The 27,476-nt window shown below is 40.2% G+C and overlaps 3 protein-coding genes across 3 annotated transcripts; 1 reads left to right on the top strand and 2 right to left on the bottom strand.

The window, feature by feature from the left end:
- Positions 1-603: 603 nt before the first annotated feature.
- On the bottom strand, positions 604-1,717 carry LOC108936413 (gamma-crystallin M2-like). Its single transcript, XM_018755753.2, has 3 exons — positions 1,709-1,717; positions 1,096-1,335; positions 604-885 (listed from the first exon to the last, which is right to left on the bottom strand). The coding sequence occupies exons 1-3, from the start codon at positions 1,715-1,717 to the stop codon at positions 604-606; spliced, it is 531 nt and encodes a 176-aa protein (XP_018611269.2).
- A 4,585-nt stretch (positions 1,718-6,302) lies between these two features.
- On the top strand, positions 6,303-11,492 carry LOC108936408 (gamma-crystallin S-1-like). The gene is made up of 3 exons (XM_018755749.1): positions 6,303-6,336; positions 9,618-9,877; positions 11,220-11,492. The coding sequence occupies exons 1-3, from the start codon at positions 6,303-6,305 to the stop codon at positions 11,490-11,492; spliced, it is 567 nt and encodes a 188-aa protein (XP_018611265.1).
- Positions 11,493-21,501: 10,009 nt separating this feature from the next.
- On the bottom strand, positions 21,502-22,386 carry LOC108936414 (gamma-crystallin M2-like). The gene is made up of 3 exons (XM_029248796.1): positions 22,340-22,386; positions 21,985-22,224; positions 21,502-21,788 (listed from the first exon to the last, which is right to left on the bottom strand). The coding sequence occupies exons 1-3, from the start codon at positions 22,352-22,354 to the stop codon at positions 21,507-21,509; spliced, it is 537 nt and encodes a 178-aa protein (XP_029104629.1). The 5' UTR covers positions 22,355-22,386; the 3' UTR covers positions 21,502-21,506.
- Between the last annotated feature and the right edge of the window lie 5,090 nt (positions 22,387-27,476).

Below are 27,476 nucleotides of genomic sequence, written 5' to 3'. Positions count from 1 at the left end.
AGTTTCTTTTTTGTGGACACAATGACATAGCAGGTACTGCAGGTTCCTCACAGCTCCTGGGATCTGGGATTGGACATATGCTTGATCCTTGATAGTTAGATCCTTGTATGTTGTATAGTGTATCTAGGATTGTGAGATGCCTTGAACAAAGGCATCAAAAGAAATAATTGAATGTAGTAATATGGGCTTCAAGGTTTCTTTTTCTTAAGGCTTGTGATGGATGTATTTCAAATCACACCTATACTGGATTCAGGTGTTAGTTGATAGTGGTAAACAAACTAATTTTAGCAGAGCAATTTTTAAGGGTAAGTAGCTTTCTCAATGATATTACAGCTAGGAGTGGGATTCAGACCTTTGGATTCAAGGGCAGCCGCTCAAACCACTATGCTACCAGCTGCTCCATATTATAATATTAATAATTAGTGTGAAGAAATGACAGATTTATCTAACCATTATGCCTTTCATGTCCTTTTGTGGCACAGCTCTGATAAAAATCCAATGACAAATCACCAAACCAGTTAGTAAAACAGGTATTCTTTATTTTGTTCTTCTGTTAATAAAGTCAGATTATATTTAGTTTAATGAATTAAACATTTTTCTAAATTAATAACAGGAATCCATAATACGTCTCATGGACATGAACCTCATGCCACTACCCCATCCCATGTCACTAAAGCTCCTGTACTCCCCAGGCCTGAAGTACATCATCCTGCCTCTGTAGTGGGGCTGCTCATACATGAGCCAGTGGCCATCCATCACGTTGCAGGACATGCAGTTGGACATGCGGTAACGATCCATGATGTTGTCGCAGTCATCCATCAGTTCAGACATCTGACCTCCAAAGCCCTCTCTCTCGTAGATCCTCATTCTGAAGGAACCTCTGTGCTGTTAAAAGTAGATACAGTAACTGCGTCAAATACACAGGAAAACAACTTACCCCAACTGGCTGAACGCTAGGAAAAGGCAGTGATAAAAATTCTGTTATTTTTTGCAGATTAGTAGTAAAGTAGTGTAGATCCCGTCACATTTCCCAATGAATTTAGTGTATGTTGTTGACTGGTTAATAAACATTAAAAAAAAAAAAAAAACGATTACCATGGGGATCATTCGGCAGGACCTGAAGAAGTCACTCATGCCCATGCTCATGCAATCAGGGTACTCGCCCCTCCTCACAAAGTACTGGTTTCCCATGTAGTTGGTGCGATCATAGAGCATAAAGCAGCCACTGTGCACTCTGCAAGAGTAGCAACGGCTCAAGTAGGAGGTGAGGTCGCCACAGTCGCTGCTGCAGTCATAGGAGCGACCTCCAAAGTTCCTCTCCTCGTAGAAGGTGATCTGTAAATATAAAAATACAGGTAAATTAACTGACAAGTGATAAGCTCAGTAAGATAGTTTGTACTATTATTTCCAATAATAGTATAGTTTCCTATCTGAATCTTCTAAATATTACCAATGTTTGTTTGAATTAATCCTTGTGCTTATAAAATTGAGCTCAAGTAGTCCCTTTTAATGATACAGGTAGATGAATCATTGACATAAGTCAATTAGTCAATTTAAATGTCAGCATGTCAGCAAGTGACTACTATCAGATACCTTGCTAGAGCACCTAACATGAAATTTGACAGTAATATTTACTTTTTACAGTATATATATACAGAACTGCAAAATGGTTTTACTCTCAATTTAATTAATTAAAATTATTGCTGACCTTGCCCATGATTATAGTTGTTTGTCCTCAGAACCGCTCTGCTGATACTGCTGTGCCACTCCGTGTGCCACTTTTATACCTGTTCTATCCCATTGTCTAAACTCCTGACCCAGCAATATGACACTAGACTATACAGTTGCCAGTAGTTTACAGGACTTTGTCATTGTCTAAATTTGTCACACAGTTGTTTGCATAAAGTTTTCATTATATAGTTAAAGAGCAGACATAAGATATGCAAACCAATCAAGAGAAAATTATGTACGAATGCAGATAAAAGTGCAGTTTATTTTAGTCTGTCATAAAACATAAGGGAAACAAATTTTAAAAAATCCTTATTTAACATTTTCCTCCATTTTACAGGAAACATCTATTTTTTTGTTTTACTGTGTTTCAACATCAGTATGAAATTAAAAGTTAAATGTTTATACTATCAAATTAAAAAAAAATGAAGTATTCAGAATGATTTTAATTTATAAAACCTGAAAAACTCTAAAAACTCTTAAATGACTCAAACTACCCACCTTTGTATTCTTAATAACTTAAATTGGGCTGGGTATATTTTACTTTCTTGACCTTTTTCAGCACAGTGTACATGTGTTACGTGGTCTACATGTGGTACTTAAGAATCCTTTTTTTTAAGCTGCAAAACTGCAGAATAAATATTGTTGACTGATGTCATAAAGTCAGGTCTGATCTGGTATTTTTCTCATGGAGTTAATCTGTTTTAGAAGACCTGTTACCCTTCTAAGAATAGATTAATTACTGAATAACTGTGATGGTTTTCTTTAGTGCCTGGGGTTCTGTGACAGAGATGGGGCTCATCCCAAAAGGAAGAGTCCTTTCATCCAGGCTGCAGCCTGACTATCTTCAGTCTTAGGCTGAATACCTTAAATTTTGTCCCTGGCTTGTCCCCAAAACCCCTTTAACTAAATGACTAAATAATCCAGTTCAGACTGTACAGTTACCAGAAAATTGGTATAGACTGACCTATGAACGCTCTTGCACTTCTGATGTGAATTTGTATTAATGCAAAACAGATTAAATCTCAGTTTGCATTTCTGTAATTAAATTCATACTACTTAATAGTTGTAATCTGAGGAGTAAAGCTGTCCTTGTTCTCAGTCTTATCCTTGACAATAAGATACATGTTTTTACACCATTTGAAATATGTATTGTCAGGTAACACTTTTGCTAGATCTCACTGCAGCCTTTAACATGTTTCATCATAACATCAATCGAAACAGCTTTTTCTGTACTGTCCTTCAGTGATTTAATCCAATACCATGAACAGATTTCAATATCTATATGTTGGCAACAACTCATCGCCAAGTTCTTCTGCTAAAAAATGAAATTTCTCTGGGGTACTTGGGGCCATGACTCTTCTTCTTATATATACCACTAGAGGATATCATCTGTACAAATAATATGAATTTCCCTCTTATGCTGATGATATGCAGCTCCACTTGTCTATCAAGCCATCTGACATACTTATGAAGCACTTATCTTGTTAGCTTGATGGAATAGGGACCATAATAACTGCAAACAGAGCTCTTATCAAGTAATACAATCAAGTATGGTATAAAAGTATCTTGCTGTAATTTCTTTTCAGAGGATTGATACAGCTGAAATCTGGGAAAAAGTGGGTGTCAAAGTGGTTTAGTTGGTAGTATTGTTGGCTCATAGCATCTAAACTGTATCTTTGAATCAAACAGTGTGTGTGGATTAACCATGTTCTCCCTGTCTTTGCATAGATTTTCTACAGATGTGCCACTTTTCTCCCACAGCCCAAAGGTATGTTGAATTGGTAACTTCTTAATAACTTTAAATTGCCCTTAACGCATGAGCAAGTGTATATTACTTTAATGAAAGACACATGGGCCAGCGATCTATCTAAATACATAGACCAAGTAGTGATTCTTCAATTAAAGGCACTAAAGATCACTTTGAACAGCAGGGAGGAAACATAAGAAGATATTAGAATAGAAGCAAACAAAAGGCCACACTGACCGCCTCTGTCTCTCTTGCCGAGGCAGTCTCAGTGAATTTATGGATATCAGGTATGCAGAAAGGCTGAATAGACTTCTGAAGAAAACCAGGCATCCTTCCAAGGCATGGTAACTTGGGTTCATGAGAGCTACATTGTTCTGCTATCTGGATTGGTGGATATGGTGATTGTAAGAACATTAATGTACTGTGCTAGCATACTGAGCTATCCTAATTTGAAAACAAGTCATTCAAAGCTGTCCAAAACACATAAGAAATGAAATATAATACTACTCACTCACTCTCATAAATTTTTTGTCCCTCTGGCATTGTGGTAGTCTACAGTCTATCCCTGAATCACTGGGTGCTGGGCAAGGAGAAGTATGCCATAGAAGGGATGTTAGTATTGGCTTAACAGCAGATCTGATGAGGATTTTAGTCTGGTTGGTATGGGATCCAGTGGAAGAAAGTACATAGACATTAATTCAGGAATTTAACAGTGGGAGTGTTGTCCTGAAGTTAATGTGTTATGGATTTTAGGGTTGAAATAGTCCAAAAATTGTTAGATATGTATACAGGTAGGTGCTCTTCTCAGTCTACACCTCCTCCTTCGGCCCTGTCATTGCCTCCCATGGATTCAACTATCACAGCTACTCTGATGATACCCAGCTCTTCCTCTCATATCCACCTGGAGAATCAGGCATTTCCAAATGCATTGCTGCCTGCCTGTCGGACATCTCTGCATGGATATCTGATCACCATCTACAACTCAACCTCTCCAGAACAGAGATCCTACACTTTCCAGCTGACCTGTCTTCCTGTCATGATCTCTCGATCAAACTGGACAACTCACTCATTTTGCCTGCCTCCTCGGTTAAGAGTCTGGGAGTGATGATAAACTTAAGTCTTTCTTTCTTTCAGCACATTGAAGCCACAACCCGGACCTGCAGATACATCTTGCACAACATCCACAGGATCCGTCCTTACCTCACAACAGACTCTACGCAACTACTTGTCCAGGCCATGGTGACTTCCTGTCTGGATACTGCGACTCTCTCCTCTCTGGCCTCCCAGCTATTGCCATCAAACGTATACAGCTGATACAGAACGCTGCTGCCTGAGTTGTGTTTGACTGGCAGAAACATTCGCATGTATCTCCCCTACTAGTTTCTCTGCATTGGCTTCCAGTAGCTGCCCTGATCAAATTCAAAGCCCTGGTTATTGCCTACAAAAGCATCAGTGAAACTGCTCCCAGACATCTGCAGGACTTGATCATCTGCTACACCCCAACAGCTATGCTCTTCCACATCAGCCCTCCTGGTGGTTCCACACACAAAAGGTAAAGCACAAAAGTTCTCGGCTCTGGCTCTGTTGTGGTAGAACAACCTCCCCCTCTCACTCAGAACTGCTGATTCTCTGCCCACATTTAAAAAACGTCTTAAAACTCACCTTTTCCAGACTCACTTCGCCCATGATCTAAGTTTGTGTAAGGTGTAAATGTTCATGCACCATACCTTTAAGCTCATGCCCAGGTAAACCTTTACGCAGGTACTCCTGTCAAGTAACACAAATGTTTATATGTATCTGCAATTAAAAAAATTACTTGGAAGGTGATTAGAAATCATGGATATTCTGAAAGTTTTATGCATCTACTCATGTGATGGATATTGGTTCACATGGTGGAAAGAAACAAACTAAGTGTACGTAAATATCACGAGTCTGCATCTAAGTCTCTTTCTGCTAATGTAATGCACACATTGTATTTTCTATGAGATGTACGTCACTTTGGAAAAAAGCATCTGCTAAATGAATAAATGTCAATGAAGATGTAAATGTGTATTTCCTGTTGAGCTGCTCTCTGGGTCACTTTGGGTCACCTTGTGATTGCCTGAGTCCCTTGAGATTCACCAGATATGTTGACCTTCACAAAATTAAGCAACATAGCGACAAACCCTTAACTAGAGAACTAGTTTCTATGAGAATGTCTTAAAGCGCTAATCCTGGGTGAAGTGCCCCTGGAATTAGATACTATTGTGCCACCAGTGTAATGTGCCTCACAGAATGTGCCAGTGGCCATCAAATGGAAACTGATAGCCAACTCAACAAGTATGAAACACTGCCCTTGTGACAGAGTCAACAGAGTGGATCAGTGCTGGCCAACCTCAGTGGCATAGAACCAATAGCTGATAACATTCTTGTTAGCTGTGGAGAGACAGATTAGGAAGCGGAAAGTGACTGTAATTGCAAACTTGTGGCCCTACTGCAGAACGGTAAAATTAAGGTTTAACATGAAAAAAAAAACTGTAGTTCAAATTAGAAGAAGTTCATAAACTGAGATGACAAAGTCTGCAGACGGACCCACAATAAAACACAGCCATCCGAGAAATTCCGACACATACCTACATGAAAGGCATTCAGCGATTCTTTGGTCTTGCAGCTTACCTGGCAAAGCTCCTATGCCTAAAATGTTCATTTCTTTAAAACACATCTAAGCCCATGTGATGCTCTCTAGCACATGCAAAATCCACCTGCATCCTGGGGCAGGCAATATAGTCACTATGAGGTGTCAATAAAAGCTCTAATAAATAGTCGCCTTTAGCATCCTTAGTGCATGGACTTCTACACTCAACCTCTGGACTTCAAAGGTATGTTCATAGCCAGCTCAAACAGAATTATAGAGATAGTGCAGCCTACAATTTTCTACGTCTCCAGTCTGTGCCACTCAGATGTTCCTCTTCTGTATGTGGCCCTCATAATAAAATCACAGTAGTAATCCAGAATGAGGTCCTTGATGATGCTTGGGACATGGCACCACTCTAATGCCATCTCCAGGTTCTCCCTCATTCAAGGTTACCGGTGAAACTCACAGTTCTATTAATGCCCTACACTGCTTTACTGCTGGTCTTTGGTAGAATCACTGCAAGACATTTGGAAACCTTTATCAATCTCACTGTGCCCAATGCACTCTTGCCTCAGCAACTATTAGCGAACTCACAGGGATCTACTACAAAAGCTGCCTACTTTCTGACTTTCTCTTTACTTCTCCTATGCCACCTGTTCTCCATAAAGACATAAGAGTGCACCTCAACTCTAGCCAGTAGCCTGTGCTACTCTTTCTCCTTAGCTGCATCCCTACACTGATGCTGTAATTTTCTCAACTCCTGCCTAACCCACCTTGATCTTCCATGCTTTGTTGCTATAAGTGTATCCTGTACTCAAATAGGAAATATTAGTTAGCCTATTGCAAAATTTATTGGTTTCCTCCAAAATTTAGAGTTGACCCAAAATCTACTTTCTTCTTAATCGGATTATTGATCCATGTTTTCCAGAGCATTCCCTACAATTGTTAGACCCTGGATATCTTGCAGTTCCCAAAATGATCACAGTAGGAGGACATGCTTTAGAGCATGAAAGAACACGGTACTATAGGGCACCAAACATCTGAAAATATCTTCTAGCTAGTAGAAATTAAACTAAGACTAAACTAAAATGGGAGAAAAGAAAAGAATATTATAAGAATATTTAACCATTTGATTTGTCAGAGTAAATCCTAAACAATAATTCTTTATTTCTGCTCTCATTTTGATATAACTTCCGTGCTATTGAAGAACACCCCTCGACCCAAAATGTAGGCTCTGAATCCTTTCTCCCTGAGGCCACAGCAGCTTGCGTGTCATGACATTCAGTGAGCTCAGATTCTCTGTGAACTGCAGACACTCGTACATGAGAAACACAGTTTTTCCACTTGTCTCCAAAGTAGTTCATGGATAGATCTATGGGTGAAATGAATGATTGTTGTTCTCAGAGTGCTGCTGGGGGGTGGTGGTGTCATGGTGGGTTTGACTGGGTCCTGCTTTTGGGTGGGTGTGGGGTTTGAGTCCCGCTAGGGGTGCCTGGCGATGGACTGGCATCCCATCCTGGGTGTGTCCCCTCCCCCTCCAGCCTTATGCCCTGTGTTGCCAAGTTAGGTTCCAGCTCCCCATGCCCCCTCATGGGCCAAGCGGTTTCAGAAAGTATGTGTGGAGCGCTGCTTTTTTCCAGCCTGTGCATAGTATCTGCAGTCAAAAATCGGTCCTTAATCTTCAGGACCGCAGCTTCACAGATATCCATCACTGTGTTTTGACGTTCTCTTCTGTCTTCTGTGTAGTATCATGTTCCATCTTCGCCCATTTTTTTCCAGCACATTTAACCTCTGCTCCAACCGAACTTTTTAAGTTAATTTGCCTTGCTCATTTATCTGGACTTTTAGTCCAAATGCTTTGTTTAAAGTGTCAATACTTATTGCGTTCTTTTGAATCAAGCCCTCCAGACAATCTTCTCTCAGATTACTTTCCCCAGAGAGAAGCACCATGATGTTGTAATGCATTTCAAGCATACACACCCTGCAGAGAGGAAGATAAAAGGACATGAGAAGCTTTTGTCTGCTTCATGCAGTGTTTTTCTGGTGTGTCAGTGCGAGAGAATAGTTTATGTTGCCTGTTGTTTGGTCTTGGACAGCGGACTGTGGAGGTCACGTACACATGGCTGCCTTGAGCCCCCAGCCGCCAGATGTGCTGGCTCTGTCTTGTCATGTACCTTATGTCCCTTTCTTTTTTGATATGCCCATGTTTCGTCTTTCTTCTGTACTCATACATAAACCGTGTTGTCATACTAACTGCCATGTATTTGGAATTGCTAAATTTATTTTAATAATTAAGTCATGTTCTGCAAACATATGAATGTCACCAATGAGAGTTGTTAGTTGCTTACACCCACTTCAGTGTAAGAAGTACATTGTTTTTGTTCTGAGAGCCTGCCTCCTACCGCTGGTTTGAGTGCAGAACTGCTGGTCAATAACCTGCTAAATAAAACTTTTTACTGTTTTGTATTTCATAAACTGTAAGAGTGCTTTGCATAATCTCGACAAAGTTTGGTGTGTTCGGTATAATTGGTATCCATTTGCATTTATTCGTTTAGCAAATACATTCCTCCAAAGTAATTTACAGGTTGAAATTATACAGACTAGTTCTTGATGACGAATAAATGAGGTTATAAAAAAGTAAACAAGTACAGAAAGTGGATTAAAGCGCAAATAGCCCAAAGAATGGGGCATCTTAGAAGCTCATTCTAATGTCCATATTATTTACCCTCATACTGACAAAACATCCTATTACCATCTATACTTAGTTTAATTAAAAAATCTTCAAATTTACATAGGTCAATATTTTTTATTTTAGACTTTTCAGGGTAAAAGCTCTTTTAATTGCTAGTTGAATATCTGTGTCCCAAATATTTACTTTTCTCTTGAATCAAGACAGTCAAAGAAGGGCAAAAATGTAGTAAACAAGATAATAATACACAGTCCTCAATGAATGTCTGGAATGCCAACGTTACACAGGGTTCTAACTCAGGCTTTTGTACAAAGCAGCATAAAACTTACTCTGACACTGACAATTCAGATTAAGTGCAATTCTAAGAACATAACAGCAAGATCCTGCCTGGGACTTGGAGCTCAAATTCACATGTCTTTTTTTCTGTAACTGCCAGACTGCCTTAACAATTCCTGTTAGCACATGTATATAATATAATAAAAATTCTTTCTGGAATCAGAGAACGTAGGATCAAAAGTTCAGCTTTTAATAAAAGCCATTAAACATTGCATAAAGCTGAGTATTTTGAATCAGACCCAACATCGGCTTTGTGCTGATGTAAATGCTGAGCTCATTTAAATGACAATAGTTTTACTGGCAGTGCATTTTAATGTCCTATTTATATAAATCTGACATTTGCCAGTGTCAATATGGTGTATGTCACAAAGAAAAACAGTTCTGTAGTGTTAATTGCAATAGCACAAACATGGACCACAATGCAAAGGTAGGTGGATAGAAGCTTTATTACATTTCCGTGGCTGTGTTGATGCCTTTGTCACACTTGGCTTCCTAACAAGGTATTATCGACCCACAGATCATCTTCTATGAGGACCGGAACTTTGAGGGTGAATGCTTCGAGTGCAGTAGTGACTGTCCGGAGCTCAGTTCCCACTTCAGCCGTTGCAACTCCATCCGAGTGGAGAGCGGCTGCTGGGTCCTTTACGAGAGACCCAACTACACAGGCTACCAGTACGTGCTGACCCGGGGGGAGTATCCTGAGTATCACTTCTGGATGGGCTACAACGACAGTATCAGCTCCTGTCGATTAATCAGAACTGTAAGTTCTGCTTTCGAGATTGAGTGGACATAGTCTCCATGTATCTGTTAATATGCCCATTGACTCTCAAAATCTGGCATAAATTTACTTTTTTTTCAACTTGTCTTTTAGAAAGAAATAGAAAAACAAACAGCAGAGAAAAATACTAACTATTTTACTGGTATCAAGGAACATTACCATTTATCAGTTTACACTGATACTATGCAATGTTAGCTAAAAGTATTGAAACCATAACAGGTTCTATCCTTTTAATAACACTTTGTTTTAGAACAATGAAACTTCATTATTTTAACATGAAATTGTTTTATTGTATAGTTTGGAAAAATGTGAAATATGCTAATTGATTAAGTATTTCATTATTACACATTAATACCGCAAAGATTCATCTTTTGCTGGAGCAACTTTAAAACTTTTGGGGTAAGTATGTAGCACCTTTGCACTCCATTCTGGAGTTATTTTGTCTTATTCTTCTAGGTATATTTGTTCCAAATGCAATATTACTTACTTATCCGTCTATCAAAGAGATTGAAATCGTGACTTTAACTGGCTCAGTAGAATATTGTCCTTTTTGTTACTGAGACATTCCAATGCTGCTTTGGCCTTATGCTTTGTCCTGCTGCAACGTGAACTTTTTTCCAAGCTTCAGTCACCTAGCAAAATGTAGAAGGTTCCCTTGCCATATTTCACTGTATTTAACTCCATCCTGTCTTCTGTTTATTTTAACAAGAATCCCAGTGCCTCCTGGTAAAAATTAGCCCAACAGCATGATGCAGACACCATCATGGAATTGTGATTCTTGTGATTGTGATTCTTGAAACACAGGCCAAATTATCTTTGTGTCAAACATAGCAGTTTGAATTTAGGATAAAATGTTCTGTCTTCATCTAATATGACCACAAAATCTTTTCTCACATTGCAGCTGGGATATTGTCATGCTTTCTTGCAAACACCAGGTGTGGTTAAAGATGGCTCTTATTGAGTGTGTCACCCTCACACACACAAACCTGACACTGCCTATTTATGATTCAGTAAAATTAAAAAAATTGGACAGAGGTCCGATTACTTTTGCAAGGTGGTTTATATATCTATTCCAATTGTTCTAGAAGAACAGAAGACACTTTAAAGTATAAAAAAAATGAAACTGGAATAAAATAATGACACAAGCACATACATTTTAAGAGGTTTGGTCTTGGAAATTGTGATTTTTCTAAGTATTTCCTCTGTTTGGGTGTTCTATAAACAGACTAATACATTATGACTCTAAATCAGTTTTTGTGCTTGCTTATTATTCCTTAAAACCACTGATTTTCTGCCATAATGACCTCTGGTCCCGGTGATCCAGGTCTCCAGTTCACCCCGGATCCGCATCTACGAGCGGGCTGACTTCTCAGGCCAGATGCTGGAGTTGACTGACGATGTCCCCTTGCTGGTTGATCGCTTCAGCCGGCGTGAGATCCATTCTTGCAACGTGCTGGATGGTGCATGGGTCTTCTATGAGCACCCAAACTACCGTGGCCGTCAGTACCTGCTTGAGAGGGGCGAGTACCGGCGTTTCACAGAGTGGAATGCTCTACACTCCACTGTGGGCTCCATCAGACGTGTTCAGGACTGCTAGATCCATGACAGTGCTCGTGTTATGCAATAAAAGCCAATAAACTGAACAGATAGTAGCAATCTTCACTTAACTCTGAGTGTTTCCAATTTGGGTAATACCATTGCTGAAAATCTTACTTAAGAATAGTCTCAAAGCGCCATGAAATTTGTACCATGAAAAAATATACACCAGCCATTCAAGACACTGCTGACCGAAAAGTAAAAGACTGGAGTAAAGTAAAGTAAAAGACCTCATCTGTAAAATGTATGAGCGGGCGGCATGGTGGCACAGTGAGGAGTGCTGCTGTCTCACAGTGCCTGGGTGGTGTGAGAGAAGATGGGTTTGCTCCCTCCTCAGTCTGTGTGGTTTTTGCATGTTCTCTGCGTGGGTTTCCTCCCACAGTCCAAAGACATGCTGGTCAGGTTCACCCCGTAGTGTGTGAGTGACGGAAAGAGTGTGTGTGTTCCACTGATGTATGGATGAGTGACCCAGTGTAAGTAGTGTATCTAGCAGTGTAAGTTACCTTGGTGAATAAGGTGTGTGGGCTGATATCACTACATAGAGTTCATTGGAAGTCGCTTTGGAGAAAAGTGTCTGCTAAATAAATAAATGTAAAAACTGACACATATATAGCAATCACACACACACACCAAACATTTACAGTTTATACTTAAGTTAATTTTGTTTTAGCTGATGCTTAGTCAGCTGGCAGGTTTAAAAGAGAAAAGGAAGATGCAATAGAAAAATTCAAAACCTAAATAACCCTAGTGAGATATTGCCATTGTGTCTAGCATAATATACTTCAGAACACCACCAGTCTTCTTTATGGCTTCTGTAATGTTACTGTCCTTGTCATCACAGAAACATATTTCTGGAATAATACAATGAAAAAATAACACCTAACATTAAATTTTTTAGAATCATTTTGTCTCAGTGGAGGGTTACTTCAAATGCTGGTTAAAGGTAAGATGAAAGATAACTGCTTGCTGGGATGCTGGACAATAAATAAATGCTTTACATCTTCAAAAATCAAATCAACAATGACTTTCCTTAAATAATTGTTGCTGGGACACACTTAAAAAAGAAAGATGAGTGAAAAACTGCACTGCTGGTACTTCATAGTAGGTGAACCTGAAATAAATAGTATCTTTACTGGTTACTACCTAAACCATTCTCAACATTAAATGGCTTCAGGATGAAACTAGCCACAGAGTATTCCCAAATTTTCTTTACTTGCCTAGCAATGTCTCACTATTCTGCCTTTTTAAGGAGCCATTACTTACATTATTTCGGCAGACCCAGTTCTAACTCCGTAGCACTATATGCTCTGGAATTACATTTGGACAGTGTCCAAGCTGGGCGTGGTGGTGTGGTGGGTTCTGCCAGTGCCCGCTGTGTGGCGGGTCTGGGGTTTGAGCCCTGGTTGGGGTGCCTTGCAATGGACTGGCATCCCATCCTGGGTGGGTCCCCTCCCCCTTTGGCCTTGCGCCTTGTTTTGCCGAGTTAGGTTCGCCGCGACCCCTCTCGGGACAAGCGGTTATTGACGATGCATGAACTTTGTCCAAGTTTGGTCCTATCGGTGCTCTTACCCTGAATGACCAGTTTATCAAGGTGTGGGTAGTCTCATCAGGCATATGTTTACAACAATTAAAACTAATATCTAACCACTGAAGTTGAAGTGACCTTGTCTCCAAAAGCATCATAGAATATTAGTGGAACTAGCTTAATGTATTATGTTCATAAGAGAGAAGAATGCTAGTTGGAAAATTAATTAATAGGTGAGCATCAATATGTGAATATCTCTTCAGAAACACTTTCAGTGAGCACGGTGGTACAACAATTAGGGCAACACAGCAGCACAATGAATAGCGTTGCTGTCTCATAGCACCTGGGTGGTGCAGGAAGACATGGGTTCAACCTCTGCTCATTCTGTGTGGCATTTGCATGTTCTGTCTGTGTAGGTTTCCACTGGGTCCTCTGGTTTTTTTTCCACATTCCAAAGACACGTTCTTCTGGTTTTTTTGGTGACTTTTAGAAATTTTTGCAAATTAATTCAAAATTTAAAACTGAATTATCACATCACAGACCCTTTACTTAGTTGGTGCACCTTTGGCAACCATCACAACTTTGAATCTTCTTGGGTATGACGAGACAAGCTTTGCACACCTGAATTTGGGGATTTTCTTCCATTGTTCTCTGCAGATCCTTTCAAGCTTTGTCAGGTTGGATGGGGACCATCAGTGGACAGCTATTGAAGTACTCTTGGTTTCATCAGACCAGACAAGTATTTAGACAAAGTTATTCAGTAATTCCTAAAATTCTGTTTTCACTTTGTCGTTATGGGGTATTGGGTATAGATTCGTGGGGTAAAAATTAATTAAATCAATTTCAGCATAAGGCTACAACATTTCAAAAAATGTGAAAAGGGGTCTGAATACTTCCTTAATGCACTGTACAATAGGTTGCATAGCCAGATTTTCAACAGAGAATATTACACAACTATTACACCACAATTGTTAACTAAGCTGCACTTGCCTGAGTATCCTACTGTCTTGGTTGAGCAGCCAAATTCATTCAGGAATGAAGAATTCTTAAATCTACTGAGTCTGCATCTTTCACTCTATATCTGTATAAGGGCATGCTATTCACTGTGTAGCACATGTAAGGGGTCAGAAAAGATGCTGTGTGCAAATATTTCCATGTTTTTCTTGTAAGATGCCAGAAATCACTGCCCAAGAGAATGACCCACAATCTTGGACCAAATTTGGAGAACTTTGAATAACACGGTCTTCAGTTTAACACACAGATAGCCATGCCAAGTTGTTGCAAAGTACTGCATAACACCCTGAACTACAGATGTGAAAAGCAAAGTAAAATCAGTTTACTGGGCTCAACGGATCTAAACCTTTTTTTTCTGGAGAGTAGCGGTTTCTGGGTGGTAACTTTCCAAATATACTACTTTTGTTCCTTGTGTTTCTTATGGTACAGGGGGACAAAAAGGGATGAGAGGAGTTGTAAAGACAACTGAAGGAGAAGATGTCCAGAAGTGAGTAGGGGTTGTGATAGTGTTCATTGTTCCATATTGTGTTGATGAACTGTCAAGGCAACAAACTGATGGTCCTTTGATGAATCTGTCATAAACAGGTTTAACAAATTTTTCCCACCATAATCATTATCCACAAACTGGGTTCTTTGTAGACAGTGATGGGTTTTAGGCCTTTATACACCACTTACACAGTCTTATGGGTGTCTTTAGCATCCAAACTTATCATCCACAGATCTCTTTACACCTGCTTCTCCTCACCTCTGTCACCTGCCTTGAACATTTTATTTTTCTGAATAAGATGAGCCTTCAGGTCACTTGTGGCATAAGGTTTGTTGTTGGAGGACTGGCACACAGTTCTGGGGGGTATGATGATATCCACACAAAAAATTATGTAGTCTGTCACAGAGTCAATTAGTCCATCTTTGACCTCTCCAGCCATAAAAGAGAGAGAAACACAATCTGTGGTCTCATAGCACCCCCTCGGAGCCTCCCCAGCCTTTGGTCTCCTCACTGTCCTTGTGGTCACTGCTTATTGCTAAACCTTAGGCTTGTATCTGACGTAGAAGGTTTGTGTCAGATGTAGTTGTTCTCATTTGCATTGCATGTGACAAATTAATTGAATTTAGGCAGAGCTGCAAAGTTGTTTAAAATTGGTTAAAGCTGAAATTGCCAAATTTTATTCTCTTTCTAAGAAATTCCAGTACACACATGAAAAATGAATGGTGAAAAATATATTAATTACATAACACATCAGCTGCAATTAATATTTCACACTGTTAACATGAATGTGCAATTTAATCCAGGTAAGTAACCTGGAGATTTGAAACCTCAGAAAGAAAAAGTGATGTGATCAGTTCAAACGGGGAATTGGCAATCCAAATGGGCCTGCAGAAGCTGATCCTGGTGAATATGCACAGCTGATGCTGGGTACAAAAGAATTAAAGCCCTGATGCTGTGTCATGACTATTTGTTAAAAGCCTGACACGCATCAGTGAATGTTGTGCTGATGTGAAATAACTGGAATTTTTCTCATTAAAGGACCTTTATAAGTGCACTGACAAAAAGCAACTGACTAAGCTGTCTATTTTCTGTGGTCATCATGACACTGGCACTGAAAAAGCTAAGCAGTATCATAATTAGTCAGCGGGAACATTCCAATTTTATTTGATACCATCAAATTACAAGTACCTTTTTCAAACATGTTTACACCAATTAATATAGTGATAGTAAACATCTACATCACACTTCCCTGATTCTTCCTCCGAGGATGATGCTTGCACTCAGGCTTGTTAAACTAGGAGGTAGGTAAAACAAGATTCTTGACCTGAAATGCTGGTCGAGGACCAAAATGCAGGTTGGAGTTGGGGGGTGTGATCCGAAGGGCCATGGTCGTGAGCCAAAGCAAGGGAGGCCATCATCTGAAGGTTTGAAATCTGTAAGGTGAGGGTCGAGATCCAAAAAGTCATGGTCGATCTTTGAAGAGGGGGATGTCATAATCCAAGGAAATCCCTCAGACATTTCCATATTAATTTGATCAACAAACTGTTTTATTAGGAATATAAACTCTTTCATAATACCTCACTTCGATTCAAAAGGGATGGTTTGGGAAAAAAAAGTAATTTATTCTGCCAGTTATCTTTACACCGGTGCATTAACACATTTTTTTAAGTATGACAACCTCTGGGGAAAATACCCCAGATAACCACAGGGGGACCTTAGTTTAGCCACACACATACCACATGCCTGCACCTCATTAAAACACACTTTAAACGAAGGAGATCCACCTCCCAGTGGTTGTGAAATCTCATCGAGAAACCTTGCCTTTTCTTGTGCTTAGCGTTGCTCTTCGAACCAAAACTCTCTGGACTCCAGTCCTGGCTTTTGAACCATGACCTATCAGATCACAATCCCTGCACTTAGCATAACTTCGGCTCACACTCCCAAACTCGAGCGGGCTCTTTGGACCTCAGACCCACACCTACCTCTTGAGTGTCAACTCTAACAAGTCCTGTCTCGGATCCTACTCTGTATTGTCAAGGATTTCAATTAACTACATGACCCCTGTAGTCTGCAACAGGCAGCATAAATTATTCTCTTGCAGTATCCTCTCAAACAGCTTCAGATCCCTGGTGGACATCGACGCAGCTTACCGGAAGATCTCTCTGCTTGAGTTCCGAGAAATAACCTTCCCCTGTGGTCCTCTGGTGTAATTTCCATGAGGTCGTGACAAATCTAGACCAAAGACTGTACAAACGTTTCAGGCTCTTGTGATGTTACATCAGATGCCACCTACTATTGTGGATGCTGCCTGAACAGTTTCATCTTAGGTACTGTACGATGGCGCTAATCCCTATTATGAAAACTTTTAAGTGTCTTTTAGAACCACCAAACTGTTAAAACTTTCTCATCTGTTCTTGTCGATCCTTCAGTTGATATATCAAAATATATGTTAACTCATTTACAAAATTCCACATGCCTTTAAAATAGCCACCATTAGACCTTTGTTGAAAAAAATCTGATCAGAATGTACCAATGAACTGCAGACCAGGCTCAAGCATACTATTTCTGTCAAAAATCTAGTTAAAAATAGTACTTCAGGTTAACATAGAGCAACATTAACTGTCGGTTACGTCCCTTTACAGGCTTTCGGTGTGTTTGTTATTTCTTTCTGTGCCTGTATATTTTTGCTTCTGGCACAGGTCTGTTGTCTATCATTGGTTGTCATCCCTGTCCATCATCATCAATCGTGTTGTCAGTTCCTTCATTTGGACCAATCACCTCCAGGCTCCACCATGTTAAAAACCCAAAATTTTGCCCAGACTTGTGTGTCTCATTGAACCTCATAGCTTGTGCTTTTGGTTGGACCTCCCTTGATAGTCACTTTTTATACTTATATTTATTTAACACACCATACCCTTTATTTACATTCCCTTACATTTGTATATAACATACCTGTACATACATATAATGTCTAGTGTCTATTCTGTATATTGTGTATTTTTTTAATTTTTTTTTTTATATTGTTTTATTTTTTATTCACTTATTCTCTTCTTATTATCTGTGTCTTGTCACTGTCATTCTGTCTGTGCTGCGGAAGCTTCTGTCACCAAAACAAATTCCTTGTATGTCTAAACATACTTGGCAATAAAGCTCATTCTGATTCTGATTCTGATTGATGAACAGGTCTGAGGGGAGAGCCTAAAGAATCAATTGAGTGAAGTCTTTACGCTATGTATTTTCATTGTATCATGCCAATGATAATTTTGTAACCATATACTTAATAGAAACTAATTACATGATGAGGTTTTGACAATAGTAGAAACTAATCCTCTATGAAGGGCTTATGAGAACATATTTGATGTGATGGAAGGATTAAAGAACTGATTTTGGTGTTTGCACACTTTGTTTTGCCTGTGGCCCCTTTTCATCTTATTCCCTTGCTCTGCCCCTCACCTCTCAACTCCATGTTTCTTTTGTTTCCAATATATGTCGAATGTGAGAACAGGTGAACTCACTCACAAGGTGTGATTGATCATGGTCACAAGAGTATCAAGTGCTGCAAGGCCTTGGCCATGCTTTACTGGGTGTGGAGTCATTGGTGTGAGTAAATTATAATCTCTAACAAACACTAGTCATGTTATTAAGGTAAGAACTTCATTTAATGAAGTGCTTGTTGTTTTTGCTACTCACATTTTCACAAATCAAATAATTTCAGTAGTTTAAATGTATATCCTTTTGTTTATTCCCTTGTCACATTTACAAAAAAAGAGAACAGAAGTTATGGGTTCCATTTATTATTGATATTCTCAGGTAATTATTCCAGATTTATAAAACTTGATGACCAAATCATACACCACTCTCAGGCAAAATAGAGCTAATGTAACAATAGAGACAGCAGAGGGATTTATAATTGTTGTGTTAGGTGCACAGTTTGTCTCTGATGACTAACCTGTAGGCTCTCTTCAGCTTTGTATCTTTGACGTTTCATTCCAAAATATGGGCAATGCGTTGTAACTGTTAATAAAGGCATTTTAAAATGTAAATTGTGACCAAACATTGTGTTATGCCTTTTTACTTAATTCTTGGTCATAATCAGAAGTTCTGCACTGTTTATGGAATGTTTGATCTATAGACATCATTTACCTGAAATGATGCTGCTTCTGTGATCACCTGAAACTGGCATTTGATATTCTTAATATTTCAGTGTTTACGTTTAAATTTAAATGTATTCATTTAGCGGATGCTTTTGTCCAAAGCGATGTACATCTCAACAAAAGTATAATTTATGCATTACGTTAAGAGAAAGAGACATAGCTGCAGACATGTGAATCTCAAGTAAACCTAATTTGTTACCTACCACTTGCTGCACCGAGGTTCATTGTTCAAGTGGGTGCATAAAACACAGAATAGACAAATCCCGATACCCTCCCACTATTCTTTAAAAATATTATAAGATACACAAGCAAGCAAATACAATGATGGAGTAATGGCTGATTAAAGGCTTTATCTAGTGATGCTCATGAAGTTACGGTGCATGAACATTTACACCGTACATGAGCTGGAGAGATCTTGGGCGGAATGAGTCTGAAAAAGGTGAGTTTTCAGACCCTTCTTGAATATAGACAGAGTTTCGGCAGTTCTGAGTGAGAGGGGAATGTCGTTCCACCACAACAGAGCCAGAACCAAGAACCTTTGTGCTTTACCTTTTGTGCGCAGGACCACCAATCGAGCAGAAGTAGACGACCGAAGCGGTCTGGTTGGGGTGTAGCGGTTGATCAAGGCCTGTAAATAGCTAGGAGCACTTCTATTGATGCATTTGTAGACAATAACCAGGGTCTTGAATTTGATTCTGGCAGCTATAGGAAGCCAGTGCAGAGAAATAAGAAGAGGAGACTCGTGAGAACGCTTTAGCAGATCAAACACAACTCGTGCAGCAGCATTTTGTAAAAGCTGCAGAGGTTTGATGGCAGTAGCCGTATACTTCAATATCTCACTCATGCATTAACCTGTGGTTAGCCAGATCTAAGACACACACCACAACGGTACTAATTGTGAATAAAACACGAAAAATTTAATGAAACTTATTATAATTAATTGTATGTGTTCAGATGTAGAAGCAGATCTGAAGTACAAGTACAAGATTTATTCCATCTGTCATAACTGTGGTTTCTTTCATCTGATTTATTTCAGTCAGATGAAGGAAACCACAGTTATGACAGATTAAAATTATAAATGGGTCCAATGTGACCAGAATACAAACCAATGGTTAAATGCATCTGCTTTGTCTTTGTCATTTTATTGAAAACAGTAATCACATACATTCATACAATTTTATTTCGGACCCATTACATCGCCACTATTCTGGATAAAATGTGATTTTTAAACATACTGTATATGTGCCGCAGTAAAGTAGATGTTCCACTAGAGGGAATAAGTTGCCAACAAAAGATTAAAATGACTGTCCCTACATCCACTGGCTCCTTAATTACAAATGATTTATACAAATCACACACACTGTCTGAAACCGCTTGTCCCGAGTGGGGTCGCGGCAAACTGGAGCCTAACCCGGCAACACAGGGCACAAGGCTGGAGAGGAAGGGGACACACCCAGGACAGGACACCAATCCATCACAAGGCACCCCAAGCAAGACTCGAACCCCCGATCCACCAGAGAGCAGGCCCTGGCCAAACCCGCTGCGCTACCGTGCCCCATTTTATACAAATCATATTAAAAAAATTCTCGTCATTTGAAACAGCATTACTGTGAACTTGGGAATAAACCTCATCATCATCTGCTAAAATAACAGCAGAAGAGGTCAATTAAGGTCGTATGTACACCACCAGGTCAAGTTGAAATACGACCCATTGACCATATGACCCATTGGTGATTAACAACACTTATAGGTCTTATAACACTTTAATATTATAGGTCCCTTTATTCCCCTTATGAGCAAGGTTCTATGAATTAAATACAATTATGCTTTGAAAGTTTCTTGCTCCGTAGTGTGTCTGACAAGGACCATTCTGTTCTTAATTCACCATTTAGAAATAAAGTGATCTGAGACACTTCAATCAAAGCCTACTTGAAAAACACCAGGCTTCTTGTATTCAGGCTTCCAGTTTTCTTGTTGAATTCTGTTATAAATTCTGGTCTAAATTAAGCACTTTAATTTTGCCAGTAATTAATAACATGCTGAAAGAGGGCCATATCCCTCACTGTTGGAATTCAGTTTCTATTAGTCTAATTTTAAAGATAGACAAAATCCCTTAGAATGTTCTTCCTATCATACAATCAGTTCACTGAACATCACAACTCTAAAAGCAGGACAGCTAGTTGTGTAGAGGTCAGTGCTGCCACCTTTGGACCCAAAGGTAATAGGTTTGACAGTCTTCATCTGAACCACACTAGACATTGATGAACTTTCAAAATATAGGGATATTCATTCATTTAACCTTCCACCTATAATATTATCAAAAGTGTTATTAATCACCAATTAATGATATGTAAGTAGAATTAAAGTACACTAAAATTAGAAAAAAGTAAATCAAGGAGATCTGTTTTTTTCAGCTTTTTGATTTCATTGATAATGAAAAAGTTGAAAGTGACTAGAAGCTGACTAACACTGACTTTGAATATAGAAGGAATTTGTCAGCTGTACGTATTGATTAGGAGGCTGCAGAAATGACTGATCTTTTTTCAGCAATCTAGTCTTTACTTAAATATTGTTTGAAAATAGGTTTTTTTGTAATTTCTGAACTATATTTTTTATTACAGTTTTATATAAATTAAAGTACCAAACTAGCTAATCAATCAAAAAAATTACTGTGAAGTTGCAAACAAACTGTGTCAAGAATGGACTTCCAGTCTCCATTGCATTGGATCAGGAGTGTGTATTCTTTGATATTTCCAGGTTTGGTCCACCTCTATAAATGAAATCAATAAAATAACAGAGCCATTTCTTCTATTGCTGATTATTTATTTATTTGTTTCAATACCAAGAATCCATGATACGCCTCATGGACATGAACCTCATGCCACTTCCCCATCCCATGCTGCTGAAGCTCCTGTACTCTCCAGGCCTGAAGTACATCATCCTGCCTCTATAGTGGGGCTGCTCATACATGAGCCAGTGGCCATCCATCACGTGGCAGGACATGCAGTTGGACATGCGGTACCGATCCATGATGTTGTCGCAGTCATCCATCATCTCATACATTTGACCTCCAAAGTTCTCCCTCTCGTAAATCCTCATTCTGTAGGATCCCCTGTACTGTGTAGAACAACAAGACACTTTATTGGCATGTCACTGATAAACAGTGAAATCTATAAGATAACATGAAACCTTCTTTTTCATGAATTAGTAAATGAAAATGAACACTTCTACTGATATTTTACATAAATGCACAATTTGTCTGCAAAAGGCAAAAGATAAAAGATTCCATAAAAATAAATATTTGATACTTTACCATGGGAATCATTCGGCAGGATCTGAAGAAATCATTCATTCCCATGCTCATGCAGTCAGGGTACTCGCCCCTTCTCAGAAAGTACTGGTTCCCCATGTAGTTGGGACGGTCATAGACCATGAAGCAGCCACTGTGGACTCTGCACGAGTAGCAGTGGCTCATGTAGGAGCTGAGGTCCCCGCAGTCGCTGCTGCAGTCATAGGAGCGACCTCCAAAGTTCCTCTCCTCGTAGAAGGTGATCTGAAATAGAATGACAAATTATGTCACTATCAGGAACTTGGTGACATTTTTTTCTTGGTGAAAAAAGATGCCTAGGAAGCACAGGGCAACATCTCTAAACGATACCATGACTTACCCTGCCCATAGTCATGGTGATGATTGTCTGTGCTCACACTGCTCTGCTTTTACAGTGTCACACTGTCACTTATATACCTGTCATAGCCTAAAGAACTTTTGTCGTATTGTAGAAAGTCCTGAACCAGCATTATGTTACAAACTTCTCACTGGAACAAAAATGTGGCATGTAGAAGGTTACACTTTGACACTGGTTTGGTTTTGAAAAGAAAACATTGTCTAAAAAAGAATCATTGTTCAAAAAGAGACATTGTTTACTCAAAGAATAAGGATATAAAAATGTCTTTGTTGTCTACATACAATGGATCTCATTCAAAAGACAAATGAAGACCTCAGCATACCATAGGAACAGTTTTGCTGAAAATGTTAATGTTTTAAAAATTGAAGTACTGTTTTAATATATAGACCCTATGTAAAATGCATAGCTAGCGTTCTTGAAATTGACAATTTTCTTTTTTATTATTGCTAGCTTTGTTAAATAGAAACATTAGGAAAGGTCAGTGGTTTTCAGCAAACCAGCTGTGTATGTGGCACTGAGGAGCCAGCTGTAACTGGTAGGACACAGGACAGATCCTCATGTGGATTTTGAAAGGGCTAGTATGTCAAGGACTTAACTTCTTAGATGGTAATTTCATATTTATGCCCCGAGTAGAAAGCCACACTGTCTGTCTCAGCCGGTACAGCACTCCGTAGTGTCATTTATCTGCATGTTGTTTCTGAAGGCCCACCGTCTGTTGTAGGTGGACATGGGCTGAACTCCAGATCAATATGCTCTTTCGGTGGCAGTAATCCACAGCTACTACCTCACTGGGGATTACGCTCCAAGTTAACAAGGGTGGGCAACAGCCTAACACAGTGGAATAGGCTTAAGCTAGTTGAGGAGTGAGGGAGCGAGTTTTTGGTGTATTCAACCCAGGGCAAGAATCATGACCAATCTGTTTGGTTACAGCTACAGTGGCTGCGTAGGTACTGCCCAATCTCTCGATTAAGTTGTTCTACTTTCCCAGTGGTTTTTTCAAAGTCAACGTTAACTTTATTGTCATTCCACCTATGAGTGAGTTACACATAAAGGAGAATGAAGTTTTGTTTCTATTTGAACCTCAGTGCCACATAGAACATATAGTCCAGTGTGCTACAAACAAGAACATCACTAACAGTTGTGATGCTGAGGCCCTTGAGGGTGCATCGTATATGGTAGATGTCCTGTATGGAGGGGGGGAGGGGCACTGATGATCCTTCCTGCAATGTCCACTATCTCTTGTGGGGATTTGCGATCAGAAACCTTGCAGTTCCCATACCAGGTAATGATGCAGTTGATCAGTACACCCTCAATGAGTGGGTGGGGGAAGGCTTGCCTTCTTGAGTTGCTGCAAAAAGTGGAGGTGCTGGCAGGCTCTTTCGGCAAGAGCTGATGTGTGTGAGCACCAGATGAGATCCTCAACAATGTCAAACACCCAGTTACACAAGGTAATGTTGAGGCCCAGCTTTGTTATTAGGTGCTACGGGAAGCTCGTGGGTGACATCTGTGGGTGACATCAAGAGGTCAGGCTGATTGATCCCCCCAGTCGGTCCCAGAAGGCCTTCCATGCCCTGAAAGTGAACTGGTGCTCCTTGTTCGAGAGTATATCTTCTGGAAGGCCATAAAACCTGAAAAGGTGTTGGAACAAAAGTTCTGCGGTGTGTAGGGAGGTAGGCAGCTGAATCAAAGGGATTAGGTGTCATACTTTAGAAAAATCGTCCATGACTACAAGATTGGTGGTATTCCCGTCACATTTGGAGAGATCAATAAAAAAATTCCATGGCTACATGGGACAAGGGTCACAAGGGAATGGATTGTGGTTCCAGCAGACCTGCAGGTTTCTAGTGAAATGATTTTGATTGTGCACATTTCTCACAGGCTGCTACAAAATGCCTACACATAGCCTCCAAGGGTTGTGCACCAGAACTTCTGCAGGATCAGATGGAGTGTCTTACTGCTTCCAGGGTGTTCTGTGCACAGTGAAATGTGGATCCAGCTGAGTAGAAAAGACCTTAGACATGCAGCGATATATTCCTTCCCCTGAGGTCAATCTGCTGGACTGGAATCCTGCTCTTGTGCAGTCCTGAGCTCCTGGAAAAATTGCCATTGAGCAGGAGCCACAAAACAGGAGGCCAGCATGATGGTGGCCAGAGAGGTCAAACCTGGTTCCTTGTCATACTGCCTAGAGGATGCATCAGCCTTGTTTTTCCTTGGAACCAAGTCAATAGGAGACTATGTATCTTAAACAGAGTAAGTTGTTTACCACTGAACATTTTTTACACGTATTTGGATTGTGGTCACAGGGAAACCATGCCAATTCAGCACACCCTGAACTAGTTTCAGACCTACATCTGAAAAATGCAGCTCAGGCTATGTGAGGCACAAGAGCTACTGCTGTGCCATGAGGCTGTATTATACAAGCTGGTATTTTTTTAATGAAGGGTAAGAACCTTGCTCAGGGGTTCTTCAGGAAGAGCAGAAATGTGAACTTGGGTCTTTCAACTGGAAAGCCTCTGCACAAACCGGTAGTAAGTTTTTGTTCTCTGCTCTCCTTGAACAATTATTTAGTGCCACCATCTTTCTTCCTGTTGTCCTTATCTTTATTTTATTAGCTGCCATCCTTAGTGGACTGTGAAGAATTATTTTGCATAAGCAATAAAATTAGAATTATGCTTTAGCATTCTGTGGAAAAAATCCACTATCCAAAATCCACTAGACTCTATATATAGGATCCTTGATTTCACAGTGAAAAAATATATTTACAGAAGAAATGTAGGTGTTAACATGCTTTATTTTCAGTGGTTCTTTTTTACAATCTCAGAGTCTCATTTAAAGAATGCTAAAAATACACACAACACTGTAAGCCTGGAGGCGTCTTGGTAGGAGTAACACCTGTGGAGGAAAACATTCTCATAGCCCTTTACAAACACAATAGGACTGCTGTGGGATGGAGTCAGAGCAGCATTTAACTTTTTTGAACATTATGCACTGCACTGGCATTACACAATTCCAACTCCCTCCCGCTTGGTGCTGGATCACAAATGTTCTTTGCAATCAACTAGCTTTTTCCCAAGGTTTCCAAAATGTTGTATCAAGTTATGATTTTTTTTTTTAAAATTGTGATAGGTTGGTTAACACAACTGACAATGCCTTTCATTCACTGACAAATACTTGGCCCTTCAGGATAGAGACCAGAACAAAGAAAAAACATATCAGGTCAATGCCGTGTCTATGAACAGTATACACTGTGTTGTTTCAGAGACAGCTTATTTTAGTAAATGACACTTTTTATAGGACCACGCTTTTTACCTAAATCCATGATGCCTGCAATACTAAAAGGACAAAATGTTCTAATATCTTTTATTTCACTCCTTAAATCCCCTGTGTTACAATATTTGATTATTCAACAATGGAGGTTATATACAATTGTTGGGAATGCTGAGAATAATCTGAATGCCACTGTTCCTACAATTTCCTCACTGAAACAATCTTTTTTTTGTGGAATATTTTATGGTTCTGATCACTGGAAGATGGTGACCATCACTGACACCTTTGCAAACGCAATCTGTGTTCACAAAGTTGTTGCACCTGGATGATGTACAATAGTAACTCCAGTTGTACGGCATGTTCTCCATGTGTCTGCATGGGTTTCCTCCGGGTGCTCTGGTTTCCTCCCACAGTCCAAAGACATGCTGGTCAGGTTCACCACACAAAGTGTGTGAGTGAGTGACAGAGAGAGTATGTTATACTGATGTATGGATGAGTGACCCAATGTAAGTAGTGTATCTAGCAGTGTAAGTCACCTTGGTAAATAAGGTGTGTGTGCTGATAACACTACACAGAGTTCATTGGAAGTTGCTTTGGAGAAAAGCATCTGCTAAATACATACATACATCATCTGAAACTGCTTGTCCCAAGCAGGGTCGGGAGGAGTCGGAGCTTAACCTAGCAACACGGGCATAGGGTTGGAGGAGGAGGGGACACATTCAGGACGGGATAGCAGTCCGTCACAAGGCACCCCAAGCAGGACTTGAACCCCAGGCTCATGGGAAAGCAGGACCTGGTCAAACCCACTGCGCCCCCTGCTAAATAAATAATTACAATGAACTTATTGTGTGACAGGGGGGTGCGGTGGCACAGTGGGTTGGACCACAGTCCTGCTCTCCGATGGGTCTGGGGTTCGAGTCCCGCTTGGGGTGCCTTGCGACGGACTGGCGTCCCGTCCTGGGTGTGTCCCCTCCCCCTCCGGCCTTACGCCCTGAGTTGCCGGGTTAGGCTCCCATTCCCCGTGACCCTGTATGGGACAAGCGGTTCTGAAAATGTGTGTGTGTGTGTGAGATTGTGTTAAAGTTATTGTTGCATTCCAGTGGAATGTCATATCATTTGGAAAAGCCTACAAGAAGCAGTTTATACATCAATCCAGCCATTTCTAGAAACCACTTATCCTGAATGGTACACCAGCCAACGATAAGAGAATGAGGACTCTAAACGGACAGAGCCTGGGGTACCATAGACTAACTGCTATGTTACAGTGTCATTCTGCAAGACCTATAATTGTACACACACACACCTTCAGAGCCGCTTGTCCCATACAGGGTCACGGGGAACCAGAGCCTACCCGGCAACACAGGGCGTAGGGCCAGAGGGGGAGGGGACATATCCAGGACAGGACACCAGTCCATCGCAAGGCACCCCAAGTGGGACTCGAACCCCAGACCCACCGGAGAGCAGGACTGTGGTCCAACCCACTGCGCCACTGCACTCCTCCCCTCCCCCCCATAATTGTAATAATTTCAAAATATAAGACTGATTTCATAATATAGCTTAAATTTAGCAATTTTATGACTTACACTTCACAAAGCCCTAAAAATTAACAAAACCTTTCATTAGTACATTGTGCTTAAGGACAAGCTGCTAGAATAGTGATCTAAGTAGCTTTTTCTGATAGCGGAGGAAGGAGGTGTGGTGGTGCAGTGGACTTGGCTGGGTCCTGTTCTCTGGTGAGTCTGTGGTTCAAGCCCTTCTTGAGGTGCCTTCTGATGGATGGGTGTCCCATCCTGGGTGTGTCCCCTCCAGCCTGGTGCCCTGTCATGCCGGGTTAGGGTCTGGTTTGCCGCAA

The sequence above is a fragment of the Scleropages formosus genome, chromosome 24, assembly GCF_900964775.1.
Source record: "Scleropages formosus chromosome 24, fSclFor1.1, whole genome shotgun sequence".
NCBI classification, from domain to species: Eukaryota; Metazoa; Chordata; class Actinopteri; order Osteoglossiformes; family Osteoglossidae; genus Scleropages; species Scleropages formosus.
The sequence above is the reverse complement of the archived record's forward strand: the minus strand, read 5'-3'. Positions and strand labels throughout refer to the sequence as shown.